The 26935-nt window shown below is 32.2% G+C and overlaps 2 protein-coding genes and 1 long non-coding RNA gene across 8 annotated transcripts in view; 2 read left to right on the top strand and 1 right to left on the bottom strand.

Annotated features, from left to right (window-relative positions):
• LOC111045974 (lipase 3) overlaps nt 1–6285 on the top strand; it is a 72774-nt gene extending 66489 nt beyond the window's left edge. For all 4 annotated transcript variants that reach the window (XM_022331456.2, XM_022331454.2, XM_022331455.2 and 1 more), the window contains exons 8-9: nt 3421–3563; nt 4419–6285. In XM_022331456.2, the coding sequence (XP_022187148.2) occupies nt 3421–3563; nt 4419–4568 (293 nt within the window). In that variant the 3' untranslated portion in view covers nt 4569–6285. The remainder of the gene's footprint in view (nt 1–3420; nt 3564–4418) is intronic.
• Nucleotides 1–26935, bottom strand: part of LOC120352746 — a 43402-nt gene that overhangs the window by 6100 nt on the left and 10367 nt on the right. For both annotated transcript variants that reach the window (XR_005572083.1, XR_005572084.1), the window contains exons 3-4: nt 10794–10919; nt 3375–3552 (exon numbers count right to left, since the gene is read on the bottom strand). This is a non-coding gene — a long non-coding RNA (uncharacterized LOC120352746). The remainder of the gene's footprint in view (nt 1–3374; nt 3553–10793; nt 10920–26935) is intronic.
• Nucleotides 20691–26935, top strand: part of LOC111045973 (alpha-tocopherol transfer protein-like) — a 44889-nt gene continuing 38644 nt past the window's right edge. For both annotated transcript variants that reach the window (XM_022331453.2, XM_039434792.1), the window contains exon 1: nt 20691–21175. In XM_022331453.2, coding sequence (XP_022187145.1) covers nt 21145–21175 — 31 coding nt within the window. In that variant the 5' untranslated portion in view covers nt 20691–21144. The remainder of the gene's footprint in view (nt 21176–26935) is intronic.

Here is a 26935-nt window from a genome sequence, read left to right as displayed (position 1 = left end):
CTTTCCTTAAATGTATTACTTGAAAAGGAAACGAAAGATAAGCTTACGATCAGCAAGAGCTCTCATATTTGGAGCATACACAAAATAAATATATATTAGGTATATAATATGTGAGCTATCATTATATTGAAATATGCAATACTTTTTTAAAATTGGTTAACTGTAATTTCTAATAAAATCTTCCATCTTTAATACGTTATTGTTGGATTCTAATTGACCCTCCAAGGAGTGGGTACAATATCACGTCCTAATAAACTTTAGATACATCTGAATTAGTTATTGCACTTATAAAATAGCTTACATTTCATACGAAATCTTAAATATTTTCGTTTCAAGATGTAAAACATTAGTTATAATGTCATGAAGTTAGAGCTCACTTCCTAAGTAGCAAAATAATCTACGAATAATTGAGAATAAACTGAACTTGAGACACTTTTGAAAAGATTGTCAATTGGAAAAATCATATTGATTTAAAGTTTCTAATAATTTGAACTTATCAATGATGTGCTATTAAAATGGGTTTCAGTCGTTTAAAAATAAAATTCATCCAATTTTCGCAATTTTAATCATTGTAAAGTAGTTTTATCAATTATTTTCAATCATTTCATTTTTCAAATAACCATTATCATGAAACACTGGAAAATTATGGATGAATACCACTACATCTCATCAACAACAGTATCTGGAATTATTTTTAAGTGATCTGAAATAAATTCAGAATAAACCTCTTTTAATATAGTTCAAGAGCATATCTCATGAAAAAATGAAATGAATATCAAATATATCGTTGAGGAATCTAATAGAATAGCAAAGATATTTTCAGTTTGATAAGAAACGAATTTCAATTAACAAATTTCGAATTTCAATTTCGAAACAATTTTCAGTAATGAACGAAAATTATACCCTTCGACTTCAAGGTTATTCCTATGGAGTGTATGAACAACAACGTTTGAATAAATAAAAAATAGTAATTCAAAAAGCTGTAGTACTAGAAACGTACAAAAATGTGTATTAAAATGATTGTAATACTGAGTTGATATCCACAAAGTTATATTCATTATTAAAAACTCTTGCCTGTGTTTTCACTGAACAAAACGAACTTTATGATTCAAATATTTAATTCTCATTTCTTGAATAATATCGATGCTTTATTTTTTCTGGATTATTTTTTAGTTTCTGCAGTTTCTGAGATGACACTAGCATGTTTAGATGATTATCCATTTCGATATGTGGTGCCTGTTGATTGGAGAAAACTTCTAGGAATTTGTCGGTAGAAACATTGTTCAAAAGTTTTCCTCCACTTGTGGAAACCCCATTTTACAGAATATCAAAGGAGAACAAAAAACTGGATGAGAAAAAAGTCTACCATGACTGGTTTATCATAGATTTCATTATGTAAAAAGAGCTTTGTATCACAAAACTTATGATTGGAGTTTTAAAAATCTTTAGTTTTTTTTTGTAGAGCTTGAAACTCTGGTATCATTGATAATCGACCGAGCGAAGTGAGTTCTAAGATTCAAGTCGACGGTTTGGCATTTCTCTTTATGTGTAAATGTTTATATGTTGCGAATTTACGGCGAAACGCGGTAATAGATTTTCATGAAATTTGACAGGTATGTTCCTTTTTAAATTGCGCGACGACGTATATACAAGGTTTTTGGAAATTATGCATTTCAAGGATAATATAAAAGGAAAAAGGACCCTCCTTCATACGCCAATATTAGCCTAGAGTAGAAATTAGACTATAGACTGTGTAGACTATTATTGCATGCCTCATTGAATGCAGTTTTTATGCACTTTGAATGAACTATTGATTGCGTGCAATAACGCATGCAATTAATAACTAAAATAACATAGTATTGTGTCTCGAACTTTCTCTGTTTTGAACTCGGGCTGTCCTGTTGCCAGTATGTCTTGAAGGAGATTAGCTTTTGATGTTAGCATTTTTGATACACCAACCCGAACAGCCATTAGCCGTTTTCAAACCGATAACTCGCCGACACGACATACAGACAACAGATGGACAGTATAAGATGAGGCTGCGGTTTATAACTGCGCGAGGTCTACTGTTCACAGAACTACTAGTATAATCACATTATAGTTGGATTCTTATGCAAAGTTGCTTCAAGCTAGATAAATTTGAATTCAACAGCACCAAGCACATTCAGTAATTTATTTATTTATTACATTGAGTACATAACACTTGCGGATAAGAACAACAGGCTTTAGCCCAAACTGTTATTTTTTCAATTTGGGGTCAAGCCACACGAAGCGTTTTTCAGACGAGTCGGCAGGGCAGGAAAATCTCCAATTGGCTGATTATTATAGCCGATTCCGAACGTCAACCCAATCAGGCAATCGGAGAGCTTCCTGCCCTGACGACTCGACTGGAAAATGTTCCGTGTGGCTTGGCCCTTATACAACAACGAGCATTGTGTCAAAAGTTATGAGTGTTTGAAATTTTAATCCTTGAGGTGTCCTTATACGCTCCTCTCCTCTAGGAAATACTTAAATGAAGTGACTCAAACGGGTGATTCACATAGAACATAATCTCATGAACTTATATCATTGTGCGAAATATCAATGTGACGACAATTTAGTTGGTGAAGATGGTTGAAGCTAAAAATTAGGTGTTTTTCACAATACAAGGAGCATTGTTGTCAGGTGTACCTGGAAATCTATATGAGATAGAGCGCTCTATCTGATCTCATATTGTAGAGCACAAAAATACGCTCAGAGAGATTTTGAATTATACATCTAAATGGTAACAATCAGAAGATATTGTTGATCAAAAAACTAAAATTCATCAAAACTGTTTTTTTCTTCAAATTTCACTCATTTTTGAAAAGTCATAACTTAGTATTCATTAGAGATAGAGAGTTCCGAATGATTTTATTCAGAATTTTTTAATCTAAAAAAAAGGCGAGAGCAAATTTTTCTGTCCGATTAACGGATTTGGCGGAAATAGCTGAAAACTGGAAAATGAACCGAAAATACGAGGTTTTTGGGCCACTCTGTATCTAAGCACAAGGAAATTTTGCATGAAGAAATTGGTTCTGAACTTCTCTCATGTATCCAAATAATATATAAACAAATCAGAACTACAATATATATTGCAAGCACACACCCTTTTTTATGTCTATATTGACTGGGCTACATTGACTCTGAATGGAAAGTTTTTAGCATTTTCAGTATAATTTGGAAGATAAACTAGGCTACATAATTTCTCCTACTGTTATATTCATAATACAACGGGTTCCAAAAGTATGTGAATTATTGAGAAAGTCTGGTCAGATTATAGAAAATAATTGTTTCAGGTTGGTGCAACCCAGTTAACCAACGAAATACTATGAAATATAGAAGTACATGTATACCTGTTGTTTTTCCTAGCATATGACCCATGACGTTTTTCTGATACAGGTGACTTCAAGTGGTTCGATTATGGCCAGAAGACGAACATGAAAATCTACAGACAGGAGAAGCCGCCTCCATACAGACTCAGCAAGATCACCGCCCCAGTGGCTCTCTTCTTCAGCGATAATGACTGGCTCGCTGACAAAAAGGTAAAACAACTCAATTAAACTGGATTCAAACCACAATATCAGAAAAAAGATAAAAAACAAAATATGAAACACGTTAAACTTGATATTACAGGAAGCCTGGACTGTTGAGGAACTAATTTTGTAGGAGAGGAAAAATGAAATAAATTGAAGAAAGGGAGCAGTCTATCTATTGAATGAATTCATTTTTATTTCAATAGAATAATACAGCAGATTATAGAATATAATACATACTGTGACAGCGCATTTCATAATTTTACAAAACATTCACATTTATAATAGGTATAATAGAATTGATCTAAGGCGAAAGATGCAGAATATCATCTGATATACAAAAGTCTGAACCATAGCCTGGGAAAGGATAGCTATCTTGAAAGTGAAATTTACGGAGGTTCGATGGATTATGAAGGCGAGAGGAAAATTAATTGACTTGAACTACAGACCTTGGATGCCGGAAAGAAATTGGTGCTGCTCGCTATGCAATAAAAAAGAGCAGGAGGATATCTATCATTTTATAGCAAGATGTCCAGTGTTAGGAGAATGGAGAAGGAAGTGGTTGGGAGAGGCACTTTTGCAAATGGATGAGTTCAAGGACTTTATGAATGGCAAAAATTGGAAGAACTTAGCATTATATTGTAGGGACGCATGGAAATACCGATGGTTTTTAGTAGATAATTTCAACAATTGATCATTCGCATTGTGCTTTGTTTTGAGCTTTTCTCTAAATTTAATATTAATCATAGTTTTAGTCTCATAATATGTTTCTTTTCTTAAATTCTGATGAAATTTTGTTTAAACTGTATAACTGATAGATACATTAAACATGTTTTAATTAAATTTGTTTGTTATGACTTTCAGGATATAGGAAAACTGGCGAAGAAGTTGAAGAACATAGTGAGTGCCTACAGAGTGCCCTTGAATACATTCAACCACATGGACTACTTGTTTGCAATGGATGTGAAAGAACTCGTTTATGACAATGTATTGACCTTATTGTCCAATTATTAGCAACTGAAAATGCGTCTCTTGATAATCCAACAAATGGGGAATCATGCAGTCAGCTTTTTTAGATGACCAGTAATGACCAGTTGGAGTCTATCCAAAAATACTCGTGCATCTTCCGAGTATTTGTAGAATTCACAAACAGAATATGAGAATCATTTCTAGATCAATCTAAATAATACTGTATTCAGCGAATAGAATCATTTCTAGATCAATATTAAATATTACTGTATTCAGTGAATAGAATCTTTTCTAGATCAATGTTAAATATTACTGTATTCAGTGAATAGAATCTTTTCTAGATCAATATTCAATATTATTGTATTCAGTGAATAGAATCTTTTCTAGATCAATGTTAAATATTACTGTATTCAGTGAATAGAATCTTTTCTAGATCAATGTTAAATACTACTGTATTCAGTAGTATACATGAGATACATTTATGTTTGCAATATTGTTACAGCATGCAAAGCTATAATAAGATAGACATACATTTTAGGAGTTTCTTCAATTTGAAGTGGTTTAAAAAATTAAAATCCATTACAATATTTTAAAAATTAATCAATGCAACATTTTTGTGGATACTATAGAAATCTCGCATCAAGTGAAACTATAGAATTGAAAATTGGTTACATGAATTTGCGAAATCGTTTTTTATAAATTCATAATCAAAGAATCTGTTCTTGGCTAGGTTATTAATGCTATTGAACTATTATTTGTTCAAAGATAAGGTAACGTTGTTGCTCATTATTAATTCTCTATTAGGAAATGATTTGTGTATTATTAGGTTTCTTATGCACTGAAAAATAGTTCATAGTAGTAATGTGAGTGAATATTCCAATTTTAGAATCTATCCTTTTTGAATCAAATAAATCTACTGATGATCATAATAACATCATTGATAAGAATAAAAAATAGTTATTAGAAAAATAAACTATGGATCAAATAATATGCAGGCCTACTAATAATGATCTAACATGTACTTTTTCAACAGTTTCGAGTAGATTTAAGAACCAAATTACTTCATTCTAAATATTCAGATTTCTGATTGAAGAATTTCAATACCGTAATCTATTCAAGTTATACTTGTATATAAAATTAATAATAATGAGATAAAAATCAAAGACCTAAATCATGATTTAGCCCCTTTGATATGTAGGCTATGTCAAATTTTCAATTAAATTTTACATCCCAGTAGGCCTAATGATGATTGGATACAGAATAATTATTGTAAAAACGTATTTCAATTTCTGTAACGTACTTAATTTTACAGCAATTTTGTGTAGATACAAGATTTATTTCAACTGATTAGTGTAACTAAAAATTGGTACACAAAGAAGGAAAAGTTTGAAAGATTGATGTTTTATTTTAAAAAATTAAAAAGATGTACAATTACTTAGAACAGGAACAGCTAACAGCTTCGCATATGCATGTATGTACCAACTAATTTCATTGGAATTTTCACATTCCATTTTAATAAGATTAATGTAATATTTAATGATAAAATCAAAAATATGAAATAATGGAAGTCTAGTATATAATATTTGTTGCTACATGTGTAAGTTTAAAATGTGTAAAGAAGATACCTTTCTTTCATTACTTTTATGTTTTGTTATGGTACTGAATGTAAGAATTAGTGTTGATAAGATTGTAAATATTTCATGGATGATTGTGTGAATGAACTATAGATAAGTGATTTCAGTTAATAAAAAACAAAATCCTAGAACTGTCTAATGATTCAAGACCTTATCCCCGAATAATAATCAATAATTATACATTAATATCATCATAAAATAATTATTATGTTGGAGAATAAGTTATCTAAGAACATATTATCACACTAAAGAGCATCCATGGTCAAGTGGTAGAATGGAGATTACGGCCCAAACTTTGTCATATCATTAAATGAAAAAGTCACTTTATTCTATACCATAACATACTTTACTATATTAACTTTATTGTTAAGACCTGCTCTTACTTAACTGGAGATTGAAAAATCGAAGTATACCCTGTTTTAAAACTTTACTCTATTAATCACAGTGATTCACTTGAAAATGGCATTAATATGTAGAAACATGGAGTGATTAATAAAGTGAAGTTTTAAAAAAAGGGTACTTGAATGTTAATTTTCCAGACTATACTATACCATACAATAAAACACAACAGAATAAACATCTAAAAAACATCTAAACATCAATAAACTGTTCTAATTTATGTTTATATTCATAGAAAATTCTTGTAGGATATTTTTAATTAGAGCAACATGAGTAGCACAAGTGAGCAGTACGGTAGCCTCCCAAACTTGCACATAGGAAGGATGGATTCAATTCTATTGAATGATTGATAAAAGTCAGTGACATTTTGTTATATCCAGTCCAACTTGCTAGTGATGGATATTCAATATCCAGGTATTTCTTCTGGTTGACTATTGTTGTAATAGTCTTTAGTCTTATTCCTTATTGATTGATTCAATAAGAACATCATCAAAATGATAGGGTGAGAAAAAATAAGGTAACCTTGTGCTATTCGTCTCCCAAATTTAGATAATGTTACACATAGTCCGAAATAGGTTAAATCTTGTTGTTGTTCACTTCACAAAATGTTCAGTCCAAAGTTATTTTCAAAAAGTATATTTTTAAATTTAGATGCTTCAAAACCAAACATAGAAGAAATATTTCACATTATTATCACTAAAATAGGAAATATTCAAACAGTGAATAAATAGTGCAGCACGACCCTGAAACCCATATACCTCTGATGATCAAAGATAAAACTATTTTTTTTTTTTTGTGCGGGATGCACACCGGAGAAACGCGTTTCGTGAAACAAAACTAGGTATCAAAAAAATCTGGTGTGGCGCACTCACACAACTTTCCTTGCCGTTATGAAAATTGATCACCTGACGCTAGTGTTCCCGTGCATCTCAAGTCTACTATTCTAAGATCTAAGCCAGCTGGGTGACAGGACTATAACGCTGGAGACAAACGAGGTCTGCTACCTCTTCATAGTGAATGATTTAATAGAATCAACAGTTGCAAACAGTTTACAATTGAATAATCACATTTTCTCGAATTTCGAGCTTATTTCCATTTTTAGGTGAAAATATTACAAAACATTAATTGTAGAGATTTTCATGCTCAATCCTTTCCACTTTAAATTTTTTGTTCAAATTTGTATCTGAAGACTGATAATTGGGAATCTAAAATCAAACTTTGCATAGATGGGGCGGAGCTCCTGGAATTTTTACAGATATGGGAGTTGTGGCAGTTGATAGAACTTATCAATGACTATTTTAGGTATAAATTTGATCAAAATCGTTGGAGCCGTTTTCGAGAAAATCGCGAAAAACCCTGTTTTGACAACATTTTAGCCGCCATCTTGAATTGCATTTGATTGAAATTGTTCGTGTCGGATACTTATAGTGTAAGGACCTTAAGTTCCAAATTTCAAGTCATTCCGTTGATTGGGAGATGAGATATCGTGTACACAGACGCATATACACTCATACACACACACACACACACCTTAATTTTTACTTTCCTTGCCCTACTACCATAGGTAAGGAAAGTATTGCTTTCCAAAAAAAATTAAGGTACCCCAATTTCAAGTTTTCTATACGTTTCAAGGTCCCCTGAGTCCAAAAACATGATTTTTGGGTATTGGTCTGTGTGTGTGTGTATGTGTGTGTGTGTATGTGTATGTGTGTGTGTGTATGTCTGTGAACACGATAACTCCATTCCTAATTAACCGATCGACTTGAAATTTTAAACTTAAGGTCCCTATACCATGAGGACCCGACAATAAGAAATTCAATAAAATTCAATTCAAGATGGCGGAAAAAATGGCGGATAATTACTAAAAAACCATGTTTTTCACGTTTTTCTCGAAAATGGCTCTAACGATTTTCTTCAAATTTATATCATGGATAGCTATTTATAAGCCCTATCAACTAGCATAAGTCTCATTTCTGGGAAAACTTCAGGAGCTCCGTAATATTCTTGAGAAAAATGGCGGATAATTACTAAAAAACCATGTTTTTCACGATTTTTTCAAAATAACTTGACCGATTTTTTTCAAATTCATACTCTGTATAGTTATTTATCAGCTCTATTAACTGGCATGAGTCTCCTTTCTGGGAAACTAATGGGGGGTCCACCCCATCCTTGAGAAATGGACTTTGTAACCTCCTTCTCGAGGATGAGGTAGGTAGGTAGAGCAGTTCATAAAAAGAACACATAGTCGAGATATTTCATCTGTAGAACAGCTGTTTTGACGACTTTAAAAAATGACGACTAAAAAAATCATTGAATTTCACAATTTACACAAAGGAAAAAGTACTCTGAAAACAATTATAAATACACATATACAAAAGTCTGATCGTAGTTTCGAATATGAGCAAGGAAAGTTGTGTGAGTGTACCACACCAGATTTTTTTGGAAAGCAATACTTTCCTTACCTATGGTACTAGGGCAAGGAAAGTAAAATGTAATGGAAAGGTCTACTAAGGTGCAGTTTCAGGAATTGGTTTCATGGCTCCAAGCCTCGAGGTTGGGTTTTCGTTTGAGAAAATAATATGCAATGGCGTAGCTGACTGTTTATCAGCCTGCAACAAAGAATTGATGCCATGAGACCTTACAAACTGCTCAACTTCCCATTTGTTTCAGTATCTCAAGAAATTATCAAAAAAGATAACTTACTTGATGAGGTGAGATCTTGACGAACTGAAACCCTCCCTCATATAACATTAGCACACCAAGTCTCTGAACAAGTTGTGGGGCATTGCACCAGGACTTCCTATATACTATAGGACTATAGGACTTCCTACTCCAGGTAGTATATAGGAGGTCCTGATTGCACTCATTAAGGCTGTGCAAAGGTTAAAAATGAACTTTCTACTGGTTTAAAAATAAACTTTTAGTTGAGTCATTTTTGGGAAATTGAATAACTTTCTCAAAAATTGATATTTTCAAAAACAATTTGTTTTATTCAATCAACAATACCATGAAAAATTTATCCTCTAAATTTATTCATGGATTTTATCTTTTACCGAATTTGAAATGTTCTGTCCCAAAAATTTGAACTTTAGGGTCTCATATCTCAAAAAGTAATGATCGGATAAAAATGTTTTCCTGAGAAAACTGTTTCATTCTGATAGCTTGATAATATACAAATCGAAAAACTTTGAAAAATATCACCAGTAGAAAGTTTATTTTTAGCCTTTGCACAGCCTTAAACTAGGGTCGCCAGCCAGCTGCCACACTTGAAAAATTCAAGTGTAATGTCTAACTTCTCATTATTTCAACAACTTATTTTTTAGTTTAGCACAAAGGAGTGGCCGTAATTGAATGGTTTACAGTTTATATGCTGGCTTTGTAAACCAGCGGCCCAAGTTCGAATCTCGGCGAGGCCAGACATTTTTTCGGGCCATTTCCGTGTTTTGGATGGAGAAGTTAAAGCTGGATTCGCACATATCAGTGACAGTGAAAGTGACCGGCACAGTGAAAAATATAATTTTCATGAGTTCTGATTGGACTGTTCCCACCCAGTGAGGCCGAGTGAATTATGAATAGTTCCATTATTATAGAAAATTACTTGTAGCCTCTTTACATGTTTTTATAATACTGTATTATTGATAAAAAATATGAAGAGGGGACTAAAGTGTTCTACAATAATAGAACATTCAATTAGTTTTTCAAAGTTTGGAATTTTCTAATTAATTGTAATTGATTTAATTTAATTTAGAAGTATTTTTTTTAAATTTAAAATTGATTTTTGTGTGTTTTGAATTATAAATTGCGTGTTTAATTGATGAATGTTAAGTGACACATAACCTACCTACATTATTTGGACTGTTGTATAAATTAGAATTGGAACCGTTTTGGGCTTAGAAGCCTGTGGTACTTTTCTGTAAATTGTGTAATTCTGAATGATTAAATAATAAATAGAATTAGGCCTATTGAAATAATTTATTTTATAAAAATATGAATAGTTCTATTATATAGAACTTATGGGAATAATATTCACACTATGCTGGTCACTTTGACTGATACGTGGGAATCCAACTTTAGCCGTCAGTCCCGGCTGCCTGAAAGCAGTTGCTAAATCATGACAGAGACACTGAAATTGATCAGGTGCGACCTGAAAGCTCTGGCATCAGACCTGAGCCAGCCAGGTTACTCATCATTCATGTTTTTGAAATTAAAACTTTTGATTCTCCTAAATATTACTTACTGCATTCCTCTTCTGGTAATATGGAATCATGCCACCAACAAATAACGTCCCAAGGGGAGAAGAAGGAGGTTCAACACTGAGATACAGGAATGCTTCCTATTTTTCTGAGCCCTATGTGGTTGGAATCTGAAAAAGAAAATGTTGAAAGAGTTTCATTAATCTCTATACTTATAAAACGCTAAGCCCCGACAGACTGAAATCACACCACAGCCCAAACTACTGAGCCTAAAAACTTGAAATTTTGCACGATTGTTTATGGTAGCCTGAAAACATCCACTAAGAAAGGATTTTCAGAAATTTGCCCCCTGAGGGAGCTGGCCCCCCCCAAAATGTTGTACTTTTTAACCGCTCATTGCACAGCAAAGTCATGAGGAACTTTTTTGTTCAGGTACGAAAAAAAAATAGTTCTATGCAGAAAAATTTCGATCAGGAGCACAGGGGGGTCCAGGAGAGGGTATTTTTCAAAAATTTTGATGTAAAATCACACTACAGCTCAAACTAATTGTCCTACAGACTTTAAACTTTAAACAAATATTCGTTAAACATGCTAGACGCGCACTAAGAACGGATTTTGAGATATTTTGCCTCTAAGGGTTTCAAAGGATGAAAAAGGATCCTATTAAGTAAGGTTATGAACATGGTAAGGTGAGTGCCATATGGAAATGAGATAATTTATTATTTTATTGACATGTGATATTCTAACATTATGTTGTAATCATTGGAAATAACAAAATAATATGATAGAAATTCAAAAAATAACATCTGTTCTATTATTGCTTTCTACCAGATTCCACTCAACCCCAATAATATTGTTCTGATAATTGATAATATGTTTAATAATATTATTATTATTGATATAATAAAAGTATTGTTTTGATAATTAATTATTATCATTAATATAATAATAGTATTGTTTTGGTAATCAATAAATATTTTATTTTCACAAACTCTGTATAATTTATAATGTGAAACAGCTGCATCAAAGAAATTATCTCAAAAACATATGTTTAGGAAAACCATAGTTTTGAACTTCGTTTTCCTGATGCAATGTATAAGCCTACACGTGGCATGTATTATTAATTTTTCAGCTAGAACAGTTTTTTGAGACTGCTAAATAAACGTCTACAGTTTTATCAATGCTGTATCGGCAATATGAAAACGCATGCAGTTAATATGTCTTTAAATAAAGGTGTTGATATCTATTGCTGTTAGCTATTGATATCTAGATGATAATTTATTATTCTCTACCATTTTTATTTAATTACGATTTCAAATTTATTCAAGCCTCGATAGAATGATTGACTCACTGTACAGTCAGTCGAAAATTTTAATATTGAAATGAGGGGTATTTTGGCAAGCTGAACAAAAAAGTAAGGTCCTATGCACCTTTTTGATATTATTTCTTCAAATGAAAAATGAGTTTTGTGGGTTGTCAAAACTCCCCCTGAAAGAGAACTATTCATTTTATCCTATCTTTTAGTAAAATAACAATGATTTCTGCATTGAATAACATCTATCTTGCCAACAAGAATCGAACTCTTTGTGAATTTAGATATGACCTACACTTTAGATTTATATAATTCTATTAATAAATTCATGGAAATTGAAGTACTTTTTTCAGTTAGTTGATGATTAGTTGATAAAATTGATTATCAATAGAGAAAATGATTATAATTTTATCAATACAGAATTAGTTGAATGAATTGTCGATGTACTGAGTTCTTGGTCAACAATAATTCAATATTGGTATTTATCCAATCATTATTTTTTTCAGAAGTTATTTCATTTAAATTAGAAAATATTTATAAGCTCCTATCAATTTATCATTCTCAACAATGAATTCTTCAAAACATGAATTTAATCAAATAAAAAATTGCCCATACTTCTGTATTCATGTTCGCATGTTTTCCACTTGTGATGGATAGCCAAAATATTGTGGAGAGAGCTGCACGGCGAATTGTAATCGAGGGCTCTGATTGGCTGAAAAGTTCAGCGTTCGGAGTGTGGTGAGGCGAGCAGTTAGAACAGAGGCAAGCGGCACGGCGAATGGTTCGGAGTACGGTACAGCGAATGATTAACAGCTGATTTTCAACATTATGAAACATATGCTCATGTTCGTTGAAAGGCAAGATGTTCGGAGGAATGCACGGTTTGCTGCGCGGTTCGAGGTTCGGTTCGGCATGTGTGGACGCACCTTTAGGTGTTACAGGACATTTATACAGATCACAGGCCAAAGCAACATAATAATCTATCTTCTTCTTCTTCTTTTTTTTTTTCTTCTTCTTACTCCTCTTCTCCTTCTTTCTCTTCTTCTTTCTCTTCTTCTTCTTCTTCTTTCTCTTCTTCTTCTTCTACCTATATCTAAAAGGCTAAGCCCCGACAAACTGAAATCACACCACAGCCCCAACTACTAAGCCTAAAAACTTGAAATTTCGCACAATTGTTTATTGTAGCCTCAAAACATGCACTACAAAGGGATTTTCAGAAATCTGCCCCCCCCTGAGGGAGCTGGGCCCCCCAAAATTTTCACTTTTTAACCGTTCATTGCACAGCAAAGTCATGAGGAACTTTTTCGTTCAGGTACGAAAAAAATCAGATCTATGCAGAAAAATTCCAATCAGGAGCACAGGGGGGTTCAGGAGAGGGCACTTTTCGAAAATTTTGATGTAAAATCACACTACAGCTCAAACTAATTGGCCTACAGACTTAAAACTTTGCACAAATATTCTTCAAACATGCTAGATGCGCACTAAGAACGGATTTTGAGATATTTTGCCTCTAAGGATTTCAAAGGAGGAAAAAGGTTCCTATTAAGTAAGCTTATGATAAGGTGAACTCCATATGGAACTGAGATAATTGACACATGATATTCTAACATATGTTGTAATCATTGGAAAGCTTAAAACTATTTCATCAATTAGCTGATCGAATTGATTTTGCGTTGATTGAGAGCGCGAGCTTACCACGTGTTTGTTCCATCGTTGTTCTAAAAAAAAATTGTTCTAATCATTAATAATTGTGTGCTGAATACCTCAATAAAGAATTATTGAATTGGATTGAATTGAATTGTATGCTTGGCCAGTTCGGTTTGCGCCTTCTATCAGCTGTATATGGAGTCTCATACACTCCGATTAGAACAGAGCACAAAAGTTTTCTTTGGTTAGGAGTTTTTTGATAATTTTTTTCAAATTCAAATTTTATTGCCATCAAAAATCACATTGAAAACTTTCTTAATAGACAACAAGATTACAGAAACAAAATGTCAAACATTTACCTACATTTATTTGTAGCACGGCCAGAAAAAGACAAACTTGAGTACTAGCCATGAGTTTATTAAAAATAACATAATATATAATTATATTTTTCGTTAATATTTTGTGAATAAAAATTACGAGTTGATAAGAGATGCGAGTAATTCCTTATATTTGATCCGAATGGTTATTCATAATACAGTAGTCAGGGTCACTGCAATCAAAAATTTTTTATTCTGTACGGTAGCTAATAAATTTCATACGTATTGATTGTCCATAATGTTTCCAGTGTCCATAATGGAAGTAATTGAACTACTCAAAATTAATGGCTTACTGGTCCCTCATAGATTTATAGTATTCCTGGTGATTGAGCCTGTCTTTTTCAGCATTGTCTATTAATAATAAAGCTTAATTTACAACTAGCTTACCCAGCGAACTTCGTACCGCCAATGTATCTCATGTAACACTTGACTTTATTTGGTGAATCATGAAATTTATCTGACAATCAAAATGTTCATTTACATCTCAATACGGACTTCCTATGTGCTTAGTCATGCAGCATTCATTATTCCGAAAACATATTATTCTTCTCAATCAATTGGTAGTAATATCTATCAGTAAAGTTTTCAATTAAAAAAAAGGTTATATCAGTATTTCAAAGAAAAATATTCAATGTTTTCATAGCTGTAGATTGTCGATATATGGTCCAGGAAATATGCGATTTACGATGAATCACACAGAATTCCCTATTCTTTCCATTTTAGGATGAATATAAGCTAAGCTAAATTCAAAAAATTGTAAATTATTCTTTCATTCTTCAGTAATTAATGAATGCAATATGAATACTATACATATATACTATACAATTTATACTCTCTTTCATAAGGTGAATATTTTTTTTCAACATTTTCCAGTTTCTCAATGATAGGGGAGTGATAATAATTATTTGTATAAATGTCTTCTAAGGAACCATTATCAACAGCTGGTACCAATCAACTACACTTCAACTCCAAACTACCGTTTTAATACCAGTACACAATAATTTATCACAGGGTGATATGTTTATTACAGCTGGTAAATTTAGATGCTAAATCATATTATCACAATATGATCTTGAATCATGATCATCTTTTCGTTCTTCAGTAGCCGCTCGGCCGAAAATTTCGAAAACATATGTCTGTAAAATGGATTAATAAATAATTATTATTAGCCTCCCTATTAAAATTTCTGTTCAGAAACCATCCCCAATATTCACACAACATATTCCCAAAGTTTCATGCCGTTATGTCAAGTAGTTTTCAAGTCTACAGGGAACAAACAAACATAAAAACAAACACACAAACAGACATTCATTTTTTATAAATAGATTTCTATTCGGCTCAAACAAAAGCCTCTCTAAATGAAGGTAGAATGATGAGGATTCAGTTCTGTTGTTTTAACATTTTTTCAAATCACTTTCAAAAAGTTCATGTTGTACCTACTATTGTGTTTGAGACACTTCTGGCACTATCATAGTTTCACCACTATTCTGTTCCACAGTCCTATCTCTTGCAGTCGTTAACTATATCTATAATAATTATATAAAGTAAAGAGCTGGCTTATGCACGTACGGGATAGGAAAATAATGTTTGACGCATCATCACGTCTGAACTACTGGACTAATTAACTTGAAATTTTGCTTATAGATTCTTAATTAACCAAGGATGGTTATAGGCCTATTCTCAATTCTTCAAAATTTCATTACGTCATGTTTTCATTTTGTCAAGTTTTAAAATAGATCCTTGCGAAGCACGGGTTCTTGCTAGTGATAATATAAATATAGAGGACAAAAATATATTGTGAAAAATATACATAGACTATCTCAGGTCTGTTGTAAGAATTCACCTGATATGAAGAGAATTCACGTGCATTTATGCGGCTCTGACGTTAAGGACCTTAATTTACCTTCACACCTTTCATTATTACTTTCCTTGCCCTATTACCATAGGTAAGGAAAGTATTGCTTTCCGAAAAAAATTAAGGAACCCCAATTTCTAAATTTCTATACGTTTCAAGGTCCCCTGAGTCCAAAAAAGTGGTTTTTGGGTATTGGTCTGTATGTGTGTGTGTGTGTGGTGTGTGTGTGTGTGTGTGTGTGTGTTGTGTGTGTGTGTGTGTGTGTGTGTGTGTGTGGTGTGTGTGTGTGTGTGTGTGTGTGTGTGTGTGTGTGTGTGTGTGTGTGTGTGTGTGTGTGTGTGTATGAGTGTATGTGCGTCTGTGTACACGATATCTCATCTCCCAATTAACGGAATGACTTGAAATTTGGAACGTAGAGTCCTTACAATATAAGGATCCGACACGAACAATTTCGATCAAATGCGATTCAAGATGGCGGGTAAAATGGCGGAAATGTTGTCAAAAACAGTGTTTTTCGCGATTTTCTCAAAAACGGCTCCAACGATTTTGATTAAAGTTATACCTGAAATAGTCATCGATAAGCTCTATCAACTGCCACAAGTCCCATATCTGTAAAATTTCAGGAGCTCCGCCCCATCTACGCAAAGTTCGATTTTTGATTCTCAATTATCAGGCTTCAGATACAATTGAAACAGAAAATTTCGAGTGGAATAGTTTGAGCATGAGAATCTCTACAATTAATGTTCAGTAACATTTTCACCTAAAATTAAAAATAAGCTCGAAATTCGAGAAAATGTGATTATTCTATTGCAAACTGTTGGCAACTGATTCTATTAAATGATTCACTATGAAGAGATAGCAGAACTCGTGTGTCTCCAGCGTTATTGCCCTGTCACCAGCTGGCTCAAATCTTCGAATAGTAGACTTGAGATGCGCGGGAACACTAGCGTCAGGTGATCAATTTTCATAACGGCAAGGGAAGTTGTGTGAGTGCGACACAACAGATTTTATTTGTTATATAGTAAATCTTTTGTTTAATAGCCTGTCTGGTTTAAATAGAATTGAATAGATCACAAACATCAAGTAATCATCATGGTGTTTTAGTTTCTTCATCGGCTGTATATTATTTTTTATGAATTTAAGATTAAACATTTCTCAAAAGTAAAAAACCGTGCAGAATGAAATGTTCTGGTACCGTTGAGCTAGAAAAGGATAGTACTACCTGCTTTGAATAATATTAATCAATGCCCGGCCATTACTTCTGTCTAAAAGACGGTTAAATCTAATAGACCAATACATTTTTATTGAATATTATATAGATGTAATGGTTTATTTTATTAAAAAGTGTCCTAGAAACCAAGCCTAAATGTTATTAATTGAAAAGGGACTAAGCTGGATTACAGTTTGAAATAAGCACACAATGGAGTCAACTGAAGTGATTTCCATAACTTATGTTATGAGTGGAAATTACTTGACCAAACATAAATTGACAAACTACAAACATGGAGACATTACCACATATTATTAGTATTCGGTTATAATCACTTATCTCGAATAAACAGGTAATACAATATAAATCTAAAGAATAATAGTGTTTGTTATTCTTGTGAAAATATGAAGCAAGTTACTTGGAATGATAAATATTGATTGTTTGAAACATTCAAATGGAACAATTTACTGAGATATAAATACATATTTATTCATCCATTATATTATATTGTTTGCTGTTCCGTGAAATATACAGCGAATTTATTTATTTATTTATACATTGATGCATACAATACCATTCTCAACTATGAATGATTGGGAAAGGAACAAAAGGCTTAAAGCCCAAAACTTTCCCAAATTTGGATAGAAATTGATACAATCTAAGAGTATGCTACTTGAGATGGAACTAAATGAGATGTTCTAAATTCACAATAGGTATTGAAATTTCTCATTTATTGATTAGGATAATTTGTGCTCATAGCAGATTCAATAAGATCAATGAGCTAGCATTATTGAATAAAACTCCAGTTCATTCATGATAAAATATACTATAGTGAGGTCCACGTTATAATGGCAGTGGATAAAGATAGGAGAACAGCTTTGCCGATTCTCTGTCTTGATTAATTTCATTTCTACATCGTCAAAAATAGATTTGGCAACGTTGCCGAGCTAGAAAAGGATAGTACTACCTGCTTTGTGGAATGATAGACAAATATAGCAACATCAAAGTTAATCAAATACAACTGTCATTATAACGTGGACCTCACGATAGGCTCACTTATACACTCAACTTACCGTTCTTTGTAATTTATTCATCTATCAGATCAATTTTTCAACCGTATTCACCGATTTAACAACAGATTAACTCATTTATCAATTATTGGAACAGTATAACATTTATTACCGCATCATTCTAAAAAAATATTAGATCAATATGAATTCTATTTTGTCATTAGTAGCATGCCTGGAAGTTTATTAAATAGCTTGAAATCTTGTAGTTCAAATTCAAAGTAATGTACCTGTCCAAAAGTACCTGTACCAATCCAAAGTAGTATTTTAGAGTAAAGTAATGTAAATGTGCCTGTTAATTAGGTAATATACTTTGAAGTATTGTTTGAACTATAATAGTTATATTGCTGTGTTATTCAAGGATTTTTGTTAAATTGTAATTATTCTATTGATTTCTTGATTTAATTTTTCATATTATAAGTTCTTAGTTATGCAGTAATATTCTATTATTCTTGATTGTTTGACAATCCACATATAGTGTAGACATTAATAAGAGACATAAAGAGTGAAATCGTGCTCTCTCATGAACTGACACTTTACTTTAGTAGCCTACTTCATTTCTATTGGATGTTAATGTTGGAATTATAGAATAATTATATTGTGCATGTATCTCTATTCAACTGTATCTGTATTTGTATGGCTAGTCCGTGAACAAATAAAATGATTATTTATTGATGAATTCTATTTTGTCAGACCATAACAAAAAATAAAAGCATTAACAAAAATTGAGACATTTGTCTTAAACCTATTATGTATGATTTCTCAATGGTATATTATAAACAATCAATTTCCACAAAAAACAATTTAATTGGTTAACAACTATATTTATCTAAAGAACTCTAAATACTGGAGTTTCAATATATTTATAGGAATGGATAATCCAAAGTTAATTATATACCCAAGAAAAGCTTAACTAGAGCTCTAAAAAAGAAGTTCATAAATTTCTATCCTAGGATAAACCTTGAAATCAATAAATTTTAGTTATAATTAAAATTAAAACATTTTCGAGCACAGGGATGGAAACCCATTCGACAAAAAGAACCAGAACAACCATAGGAAAAGGGATATTTACAGTTAAAAATACTGTAAGGTAGACCCTTCACTAATGGTCTACTTTTACTTCTTCGACTTCTTTTATTACTTTACCCAAGAAAAGCTCAACAAGAGCTCTAATAGGGAGTTCAAGTTGTAGCTTAAGGCTGTGCAAAGGCTAAAAATAAAATTTCTACTCGTGATATTTTTCAAAGTTTTTCGATTTGTATATCATCAAGCTATCAAAATAAAAAAGTTTTCTCAGAAGAACATTTTTTTTCTGATCATTACTTTTTGAGATATGAGCGCCTAAAGTTTAAATTTTTGGGACAGAACATTTCAATTTCGGTAAGAGATAAATCCATGAGATTTATAGGATAGATTCTTCATGGTATTGTTGATCTATTAAAACAAAAAATTTCTGAAAACATCAATTTTTAAAATAGTTATTCAATTTACTGAAAATAACCAAAAATAACTTTTAGTTAAATTATTTTTGGTAAATTGAATAACTTTTTAAAAAATTGATATTTTCAGAAAATTTTTGTTTTACTAGATCAACAATACCATGAAGAATCCATCCTCTAAATCTCATGGATTTATATCTTACCGAATTTAAAATGTTCTGTCCCAAAAATTCAAACTTCAGGCGCTCATATCTCAAAAAGTAATGATCGGAAAAAATGTTTTCCTGATAAAACTTTTTCATTTTGATAGCTTGATGATATACAAATCGAAAAACTTTGAAAAATATCACGAGTAGGAAGTTTATTTTTAGCCTTTGCACAGCCTTAAAATAAACCTTGAAAACAATAAATTCTAGTGTAATTGAAATTAAAACGTTTTCGAGCACAAGGATAAAACCCCATTCAACAAAAAGACCCAGAAATACTGTAAATAGATTCTTCACTTACTTCTACTTTTCTCACTTCTTTTACTTTTTTATTTACAGTAAAAAAGTTAGAAATAAGTTTTACATTTTGTTAGAAATTAGAATCACACTTTTTTAGAGTGGAATTTACAGGCTACAACTTGATCAATGAGTTACGCTATAGATACTTTGAAGATATTCTCAAAAAGGGATTCACAGGTAGGTTTACAGCTTCATCAATTTTAATGCTAAATTTTCAAGTACTAATAAAATTTAGAACTTTGATCAATGAATCTATACTACTTGATCAATGTACTACTGTTGCTACTTGATCAATGAATTACGCTATAGGTACTTTGAAGATATTCTCAAAAAGGGATTCACAGGTAGGATTACAGCTTCATTAATTTTAATACTGAATTTTAAAGTACTAATAAAATTTAGAACTTTTGTTAGAAGTTAGAAGGTGCAGACTAGCACACCCTGCAGACTCGGCTTGCGTGCAGGATATCAGCAAGGAGGAGGCTGGATTAACGAGGGTTGCTTGAGGAGAGCAGAAGTCGGACTATCGCATGGTCAACTCCTCCTACCACAATGCCACAGTTGACTGAAGCGTCTAGCGTTGCATTGCAGCTTCCATCCTTCAGTCGTCCAGACACGACGCTAGACTCTGGACGCTAGCAGTGCGCTACTTCCGACGCTAGATCGCTATAACCGACGCTAGTTCGGTGTTGACGCTAGTTAGCTCCGCTTTTCCCACACATTTTTCAACATTTTCCAACTCTGAGATCAATTTAATTCTCAATTCGCGGTTATCAACAATTTCATTTTCATAATTTTTGTAGAAACTGATTGGTTTGTTTTTCTATCAAAAATTATTCAGTTCAAAACAAGTATTTTTGGAAAAAGATTCATTTTTGAAAGAGATTCTTTGCTGGGTAGTTACGTGGAATCGGTCTATTTTGGATAAATTTCGAATCAATTGAAGATTTCCTTCTGAATCGTAGAAACCAACGACTTCAAGATGCCTATCATTGAGTCTTATATGAAATCAGGTAAGGTTTTTGAAGTTCAATTTTTAAACGTAGAGTTTTTGTTCTAATGCTCTTCATTTATCTATTTATAATGGATTTACATTAAAGTGTGCTTCTTTATTATAAGAATACTATAATATTCATAAAAAGAAGAATTTGACAATTGTTGGATAATTTGAAGCCACCAACTATTTGAAAGCTTTACAATATCGACCTACTGATAAATATATGGGTCAAAAATACATTCAAGTTTTGTTTTCATTTGGAAAAAATAACAGTTAATTATTTACTTTCAAAATCATGAATTTAAAGTGGACTGAAATCATTTTTTGAAGAGTCCCATATAATAGTCTTTAAAGAGCAGAAAGAGTGACAATAATGAAAAGTAAGCAATAAATGTCCAAGAAAAAAGCACGTATTGGTTACCACAAATGACATTATTCTCAGAAGAATCGTCTTTACAAAACTTAGCAGATAAGCTATAGTTCATTTCAAGCTTTGGAACCTGACTGATATACTAACAATTGCATGTATTTTATCAATGGGTAAGTGGAAATCAATTTGAAACAGGAATAATAATAATTTTCAACAGTTTTGACGATATGTAATCGGATAGAAATGTATTTACAGCTGAAAAGATAATAATGAGTTTATAGCATATATACTTTGTTCTTCAATTAGGTAGCTTATTTTAAATTTTACCTACAATTTTATAATACAAATACAATATTATCTCAAGAATACCGTACCTCACAAGTTTTCTTGTGAAATTTATCTAAGTTTTTATTTTTCGCCTTTGAGTATTCCAAGATTTCATTGAATGCTCTCTAAGCCGTCCTAGTTAAATATGCTGTGTTGTCTTGAACTTGACTGTTGACTGAACTTTCTAGTCCTTTCTGGCTGGTAAACGATTTGAAAGAAAAAAAAACATTGAAAAGGGAAGAAACACTGACAATTATTTTGCCGATTTTGGGCATTATATAGAAACACACAAGATCCTCAAAACGAAGAACCCTCAAATGATTTAAGCTCAACTTGTATAGCAAATTCAAATGTTTTGAGTCGTTCTCAAAGACGCTGACTACTATTTTGAAAAATGACATACCGGTACATTCAATTATTGGGCTTTTCATTTTTTTTTTTTTTTAATACGACATCTGACTTAAGGCCCTCTTATAGTTTCCTCTTATGGTAGGGTCTATTTAGATATCTTACCAAGCCTAAGGTCATTCATATTAATTCACTCAATAAGTCTCCTAGTGGAAATAGGTGAGATGCGGCTTCCAAATGAGTTAATTGAATTTTCAAGATAAGCTACGCATATGAAAAATTGAAGCTAAGCATAGGAAAAATGAAGCTAATAGCTGAAGCCAGGCCCTGAAATTGAACCCTATCTCTGAAAGATAGTTTTGGTATTGAGTCTGTAGATCCTTTCCGCAAGAGATTGTACTCCTTGAAACAATTATGAGTAACAATTACCATTGAAACAAACACATGAATAAAAAGATTATCAAACAGCCCTGTTAAATTTCACTTTTCTAGAAACGAGTAGACATTTTGTGGTAAATGGCCATTTCAGATCTGCACTCACAAGAAGCAAGTTTCAATCTAATCTCCAAGCTGAACCTGGTACTGGATGTGAACAATCTTTGGTGAGAATTTAATAACTCTAGTAAATCAACTCTTTGCAAACCACCTTATTTGAAGATTTCAATACCAAGGCTGATCATTTATGCAATTCGATCATTTCATTTTTTCAGTTCTATGATTATCAACGATTATTCATTGACAACTTGTATTTACACGTGCACGAGAAAACCACAAACTGTAATTTCGGCAACAATTCAATCGTTAATACGCTGTAATAGCAGAAATTATTAGGATGCTTGGCAGATCTCAACATTTATTTTCAGCCAAGAGACAACCTCAAGTTGGAATGCACTTTTGAAGATTACTGTAATCAGCCGACGTTTAAAATCTACTACCTTATTTAAGTTGAGTAGCGGGATTTTCCATCCTAAAATTATTTCAATGGAATCTGTTAGATATTAAAGTTTATTCTTGATCATTGCTGAGCTTGAACCTGATATTTTATAGTAGGCTACATCATCTACTTAATAGCTATTCTATCACTGATTGTCTGAAATATTTCACTGATGAGTACTACCACTGATAAGTTTTGTGATGATTGATAGTTTCATAGAAGATTTTCATAGAGTTTCAGAGTTTTTTCAGAGTTTCATAGAGTTCTCATAGAAGAGTTTCTTAGAAGATAGTTTCGTAGAAGAATCGACCTAAGCTCTTCCATTATTAGTTTCCCAAGATATTCTACGATTTAAAAAAAATGACAAAGCACTGTTCATTCCTCAACTGACAACCATTCCTATATCACAGATTGTCTGCAATATTTCACTGATGATAATAGTTAATACAATCAAGTTTTTGTTGGTGTTTGATAGTTTAATAGAAGATTAATTGACCTAAGCTCTTTCATTATTAATTTTCCAAGATATTCTAAAATTAAAAAACAAATTGAGACATACACTGTCTATTCCTCAACTGACAACCACAATTCCTTATTTTTGTTCAATCAATCAATCAATCGATTTATTTAGCCTGGCGATACAGTAGTACATAAGGCTACGTCACAAAATATTTTATAAAATTACGATACATAATAAAATCATAATTAGGTCAAAATACATAATAAAAATCCTTAAAATGAGTAAAGACAACAATATCAATTAATAGCATTCAATAGTTCACCCATAATAGGGCTACGTTATAATTAACTATTTCATGTAATAGTTGACATTAATAATTTATTCTACCTACCACTGTCCTGAATTCCTCTAAAGAGTAGAATGGATTTTCTATGAGCCATTTTCTTAAATGTCTGAGGAATACAGGCAGGGGAAGGGTACGGAAGGAGGCTGGTAAAAGGTTGAAAAATTTTATCCCCACTATTGGAAAACTCGAAAGAGATTTGCTGAGTCTGCACCTAGGTACATGCAGATCTCCACTGGCCCTAGTCGGATAATTGTGAATATCACTGGCAACCGTCAGTACATTTTCCCTCAATTTTATCTCTTTCAAGCACTAATACAAAAATTCATTAAAGACTGTTAATATTGAATTTTCCTTGAATAGAGGTTTACAATGATCTAGGTAATCTGCATTGCTTATTATTCTGACTGCTTTCTTCTGTAAAACTAATATTTTTTACACCTGAGGAATGGCCCCATAACCTGATACCATAAGACAGGATTGAATGAAAAAAAACATAATAAGCTTGTTTAACATAATTATCAGGCAACTCACATTTTAGTCTCCTCAATAGAAATATATTTCTGCTTAGCTTAGAGCAAATCATTTCAACATGATGTTCCCATAATAGTTTAGAATCCAGCATGAAACCCAGTAGTTTAACTGGGTTGTCTGTCCCGCTAGCATTGTTTAATGAAAATTTGATTTCCTGTGTTTTAGTTTCATTTAGAACAAGTTTGATAATAGAGAACCATTTTCTAGCTTTATTGTAATGATCAAGAACTGAGTTTCTTGCAAGGTCTACTGTGGAACTGGATGCATAAATAGTGGTATCGTCGGCAAACAACAAAGCCCTACCAGATAAACAATAGAACAGATCGTTTATTGAAACAATGAAAAGTAAAGGCCCCAAAACTGAACCCTGTTCTATATACTCATAATTTATAACTATATTCATAACTACTAATTACATATATACTATTTCATAACTATAGCCTGTTGATTTTGGAAAAGTCCTTGAAAATTAAATGGAAAGTAATTCCACGTGCATCTTCATAAAAATATTAATCATCTCAATTTTCCCAATTGTCAATTTCTCAACTTTTCTTCCCAATCTCGTAAAAGTGGTAACCACGCACAAGTCTAAGGCTTGTAGTCATTACTTGAGCAGAAAAATCATCATTCCAACCAAGTGTTGTAATTCTTCACCCAGTTTTGAAACTCTATAAAATAAGACATTCCAAAAACATCTCTACTAGGTACTAATACTACGGTCAATAGCTTATCAACCCAACATCCTTCGACACCATTACGTCCTAAAAACATTGTATTATGAAACGTTTTTGACCAACGAACTACCTTCACCTCTCTATGCGGTTAAATCAAATTTGAGGTGCACTATTCAGAAGGTCGGTACTCAGCTCTTACCTGAACTGCATCAGAGAAAGAGAAGTGGGAAGATTAGAGAACAAGAGTAAAAAGAGAGAAATAGAGAGAGAGAGAGAGAGAGAGAGTACGAGTGAGGGAGAGAGGGAAATATCTTTCAAGGCTGTGAAGTCGAGGACGTTCCCCATTATAGCATTTATCAATTTTTGGTTAGCCAAAGACAATTATTTAGATACCTATGGCATACGCTTGGCAGGCTTTTAAAGATGATTGATAGTGTAAAGGAGTGAACCAGTTGCAAGGTCACTGCATGAGAGAAAGGATCACTGAAGACATCACTTATGCAGCCAAAACAAATTGAGAGGCGGCATTTAATATTTATAGCGGGGACCTTCAGGTGTAAAAAGATCAGTCATTTAAAATGGATCTCCTTTGTTTTTCAGCAAGGAATGACATTTTGAATGATGCATTTTGAGGTCTAATGGATCGTTCAGAGCTCTAATAAATTGATAGTAAGGAGGTTGTCTTTATCTAGAATGGAAAGCTCCATTAACCGGGTTTTATATGAGTAGTATTGGTCAGACAATATTATTAACTATCAGGTGTAATACATTAATTATTAATTGTAGTTCTATGAATATTGAAACTGAAAATTAGTTGAAGGAAGTTGAAGGAAGATGTGCAACTATAATCATAAAATCACTTCACTTATATAGGCTACTTTAAAAATTTTATAAAAACAATATAAAACTTGTAGTACCCTTCTCATTTAAATATAATCATCTAGTTTCTAGTGAATTCATTGAGCTAATAGCATATAAATGATTTTTCTTTAATTATTCCAGACTTGTTTTGTATCAAGAATGGGAAAAATTTAGTTTGATGCATCTCTCAAATTGTATGAAGTGTTCCGTATATTACAACTTATCATTAAAAATGATATTCCTATAATATCATTAATGATGAAGACCTTCCAATAATTCATTAAAGATACTGATTTTGTAATTTTGAAACTACTTTATGACTTTACAAGTTATTTGAAATTCATATTGATAAAAGATCTTTGAGACAATAGAAACAATTGATTATTCATTATTTATTTATTTTATGGAAAGTATCAGTTATTTTGGAAATAATAGTTTCTAACGTAAAACAGCAAACATGATCATAATCAAGATAGGCTGATCATAATCACGGGTATTCAAGCCTGTTCTTCCAGCGTCCATATTTTTTATATCTTTACTCCTTTTCTACTTCTCCATCTCATCCCAAATATTTTTCCACATTTTGTAGAGTAGAAAATTTAGTTTAAAGGAAGGTGGTTTAGAACATTTTTTATGAACAAATATTCAACACTGTTTCCTATTTGGACATCACATTACATTCCCAACTCTATAATGCAGCCTTCCCTTTATAGTATCTGGAATCGCAAAACTAAAACTTCGATCCCAATTTTCATCGTTAAGAGCAGCCCAATGGGTTCAAATCTCCAACATTATAAATTGGAACGGCTTAAACTCGATCAAAAATCACCGAATTATCGAAAAATACGATCAATTTGCCAACATAAGGCAGATGTTGAAAACCATGCACCAATTACCGAACCTAAAGTTCAAGTGCTGTAAATTT

Source organism: Nilaparvata lugens, chromosome 8 (assembly GCF_014356525.2).
Source record: "Nilaparvata lugens isolate BPH chromosome 8, ASM1435652v1, whole genome shotgun sequence".
NCBI classification, from domain to species: Eukaryota; Metazoa; Arthropoda; class Insecta; order Hemiptera; family Delphacidae; genus Nilaparvata; species Nilaparvata lugens.
This window is presented reverse-complemented; position numbering and strand designations above follow the sequence as displayed.